Here is a 3955-nt window from a genome sequence, read left to right as displayed (position 1 = left end):
GAGCCCACTGGGGACATAGGCAGCAAACCATTCCCCCACCCCAATACTGACAGACTCATTTAAATAACATACAACCATAATAAATAAGATCAAGAAGAAATGTGTCCAAGTTGCCTTCTGCCTCAGTTGGCCTGGATGAAGCAGGGTCACAGGCAAGGGATGGGGGGACAGGGGAGGTTGCCAGGCTAAGCCCCCTGGCACTATGCAGGCAGCCTGAGGCCAAAGCTAAACCAATCTCATCCATCCCCAGCCCTCCTCCCTGCCTCCCCAAGAAAGGTCTGCTTTGAGCAAGAGCGATGGCTCCACAGCTGTGACGCCCAGGGCCTGCATCTGTGCTTTTCTGTCTTCAGGATCGGTTGCTGTGGCGATAACGTAGCCTTGAGTAATTAAGCAGTTTTGTTATAAACTGGGCCAGTTCGATTTTGGTGTCTGAAAGGTTGGAAACCTGTAAAACAGCAGAGAGGCCCACCCGTTAGCAGGACGCCAAGGTCAGGGACTTTCCAAGGGGCTGTGCCAAACAATGTTCCCAAAAGTCCCTGCCAGGTGGGTTCTGTTTTTGTCTCTGCTTTACAAGTGTGGCTCAGGTAAAAGTTGGGAGCCCTTGAGCCCAGGACCTGTAAGTCCCTAAATCCGGGACCCTGCTGCCATAGTGGACCCGCTCCTGGGGCGACATATCCGTGGGGTGCTCAGCAGGCTAACAGGAGTGGGTGCCGCAGTGGAGCAAACCTTACCCCCACTGAGGCCTTCCGGGTACAGAGTCCATTCAGTATCCTCTGGGTCTTGTAGATGGGTTTGCAACTGGAGATGTTGGTCAGGGAATCCAGGGCTGCACAGAACTGTGGGAGAAGATGCAGGTGTTGGGCTGGCTCAGGTTACAGGAAAGCAGTTGGCTGGCCAGACGGGTATAGGGGGCAGGAGGAGCCTAGATTCTGAGGAGTGAGTGGGTAGCTCCTCGAGAGGTGGTCCTCAACCTCTGGGTCACAACCCCTTTGGGGTCCCACATCAGATATCCTGCATATCAGATATCCTGCATATCAGATATCCTGCATATCAGATATTTACATTATGACTCACAACAGTAGCAAAGTTACAGTTATGGAATAGCAATGAAAATAATGTTCTGGCTGGGGGTCGCTATTACATGAGAAGCTGTATCAAAGGGTCGCAGCATCAGGAAGGCTGAGAACCACTGAGCTAGAGTATGCTTTGACTGTTGATTTTTGTGAGGCAGGCTCTCACTCTGCAGCCCAGGCCAGCCTGGAACTTCCTATATAGTAATATTCCTTATGGTAATCCTCCTGCCTCAACCTCTCAAATCCTGATAGTCCAGGCATGTCTTGCTCTGAAGGTTGCTTGCAAAGCCCCATCAGCAGGAATAGAGGAAAGAAACCCCAGGCCTCCAGCCGCCACCACATCCCTGAAGCCCAGGCTCCTTACCCCGCCAGCTCTCAGGTCCACGCTCCATACCATGCTGCCATTGCACAGGGGAGCCTGAGGAAGGAAAGACACCATGAGCAGATGGTAGCAAGAGTCACGGGCCTGCCCCAGCCAGACCAGGTCCACAAGTACCCCTAGTGTAGCATAGAGCCGGGCCTGACAATCACCCAACACCCTGAGCTCCAATGTCTACTCAACAGGAGGGGCTGGGGGCAGGGTTAGAGTCCTGGAGCTGAGAGAGGAACATTGAGCGGCTACTGGCAGGGACAATGGCTTCTTTGAAGCTTACCACAGTCTGGGCAAGAGCAAGGGGGCCTATTGAGAAGGTCAGAGTGGGGTCAGGTAGAGGGATGGGAGCAGCTGCTGCTGGCCTGGTAAAGTCAGACCTGTGGCAGTAGGAGTCCGATGCATCCCTAGTTTGTTCTCTGAGTGGGGTGCTATGTTAGACACACACAAAGGTTCATACGATACTTGCAAGGCCTGAGTCTAGACTCTGACATTAACTTCCCTGAACCTTGCCAAATGAAGCCACTGTGCCTGCCTGTAGAGGTACCAGCAGGGACAACACAGCATAACACCAGGCTTAGCAATCATCAACGATCAGGCAGTGCAAGCAGAGATGGTATAGGGAGGAAATTGATGCTACAAGTCCCGTCCAACTGCTTGACATCATGCCTGGAACATCATGACAGGGTCATGGCGCAGGAAACCCCATTGGGAGGTGTCCTGTCCTGCTTTCCCCTGTGTTGAGCTGGTAGGAGGGGGACCAGGCCCCTAGTGACCCTGCCAACTACTTCAAGGTCCATTTGTTAGCCATGGCCCCGCCATTTTGAGAAAGTCCTCCACTTTGGTTAAACCACAGTAATCAGCCTTCCAGAGCTAAAGTTGTCATCCCTCGGCCCCACTGCCACCCTTCCTCCTGCAGGCCCCTGACGATGACTGGCCATCCCAGAGTTTTAAGGATCCCCTGGCACTCTCTTTTGCTCACCATTCTTTGATCACTCTTAGCAAGCTCTGGATCCACATCCCAACCCTTCCCTGTCGCCTTGACTGCCCCTAGACTGTGAGAGTCTGAGAGCTATCCGGTTTCCCAGCTACAAACCTCTCTCCACCAGGTTTTCTTGGCATAAACCTGCTCACTTGTAAAGGTCTTTCTTTTAGGGGACAATTTACTGGCCACACTGCTGCCCCCTCCCCAGGCTAGCTTCTCTTCTCCCTCACTTTTGAGCCTGGGGACTGGGGGCTTCCTCGGTCATACACACAGGGCCAGACTCAGCCTGCTCACGACGTGCTCCAGGGAGGGGGGGGGTGTTACTCACCCTCTGGTCTTGTGTGATGTTGATCAACTCCTCAATAAGCTCCCTGAGGGGCACATCGGAAGGAGCCAGGGGTCGCTGCACCGGGCCTGGGGCAGCGAGACCACCGAGGCAGGCGAGAGCCAGGACTGCCGTCAACCAGAGCGCCATGAAGCCCAGAGCCAACAAGAGAAGCGAGGAGCAGAAGAAGCGTATGCTGACCTAAGCTGGTGGCTTGTGGCCTTAGCCTGTTGCAGCAGCTTTTATAGGCCCAAGGGGTGACGCCTCACCCCTGGTCGCTGCTTTGTTGGGCATTATCTAAAAACCACATCTTTACTCATCTTGATTTTTTTTTTTTTTTGCTTTTTTGGAAAATCCAGTGCCGTCTAGAGTCTGATGTAGTGGATTGATTGAGAGCGGTCTGGGGCAGAGTTTCCAAGATAGTGGTCGCTTGTTTCCCGGGTGGGTATTAGAAAGCTGACATCCGCCCCAGCATTTCTACCTGATGGCCACCCTAGGCTCCTGGGCAGCCAGTCCAATACTGACCCCTTTGGGGCATTTAGTACCTGGCAGCCTCTGGGCATGTGGCAATATCAGTCTACTGTGAGAATCGGGAACGTTTTCTTCTCTTTCTCTCCTTTCCTCACTTCTTAATTTCAACGAGCATATCTCATAAATCATCAAAGGCTACAGGATTCGAACAGGACTAAGAGAGTAGGGAAAATTCACTCCTGCCCACCCTGCGGCTCCTGAACTTCACAAATAGGAGGGATTGCAGAAGCTCAGAATGAGATGCAGTCAGCTCAGGTATTCCCCTGGCCTTTCTCTCTCTCTCTCTCTCTCTCTCTCTCTCTCTCTCTCTCTCTCTCTCTCTCTCTCTCTCTCTCTTTCAAGACAGGGTTTCTCTGTAGCTTTGGAGCCTGTCCTGGAACTAGCTCTTGTAGACCAGGCTGGTCTCGAACTCACAAAGATACACCTGCCTCTGCCTCCCGAGTGCTGGGATTAAAGGTGTTTGCTACCACTGTCCGGCTCCCCTGACCTTTCAACTGTAAAATTGTTGTGATGCTAACCCTGCCAATGGGCAATCTCCCTTGGACATTCTGCTGGGACACTAGAGCTCGCCTGGGTGGGCAGGCTGCTCAGCACTCCTGCCCAAGTCAGAGAGCTTGACAGGGCTGATATGGCAGAGACTGTGGCCCCCACACTTGCCTCCCAGTCTCTGC

General features: G+C 53.1%; 1 protein-coding gene across 1 annotated transcript; it reads right to left on the bottom strand.

Annotated features, from left to right (window-relative positions):
- Positions 1-346: 346 nt before the first annotated feature.
- Positions 347-2903, bottom strand: Il13 (interleukin 13). The gene is made up of 4 exons (XM_005350303.1): positions 2757-2903; positions 1438-1491; positions 732-836; positions 347-445 (listed from the first exon to the last, which is right to left on the bottom strand). Exons 1-4 carry the CDS (start codon positions 2901-2903, stop codon positions 347-349), a joined length of 405 nt encoding a protein of 134 aa, XP_005350360.1.
- Between the last annotated feature and the right edge of the window lie 1052 nt (positions 2904-3955).

Source organism: Microtus ochrogaster, chromosome 7 (assembly GCF_000317375.1).
Source record: "Microtus ochrogaster isolate Prairie Vole_2 chromosome 7, MicOch1.0, whole genome shotgun sequence".
NCBI lineage: Eukaryota > Metazoa > Chordata > Mammalia > Rodentia > Cricetidae > Microtus > Microtus ochrogaster.
The sequence above is the reverse complement of the archived record's forward strand: the minus strand, read 5'-3'. Positions and strand labels throughout refer to the sequence as shown.

Excerpts from the sequence above, each read along its gene's own strand:
- Il13 (XM_005350303.1), bottom strand. The coding sequence starts at position 2,903 with ATGGCGCTCTGGTTGACGGCAGTCCTGGCTCTCGCCTGCCTCGGTGGT. Across the intron at positions 1,492-2,756 it reads ACATCACACAAGACCAGAGG|GCTCCCCTGTGCAATGGCAG; the intron begins GTGAGTAACACC and ends TTCCTTCCTCAG. Across the intron at positions 837-1,437 it reads TGGACCTGAGAGCTGGCGGG|TTCTGTGCAGCCCTGGATTC; the intron begins GTAAGGAGCCTG and ends CTTCTCCCACAG.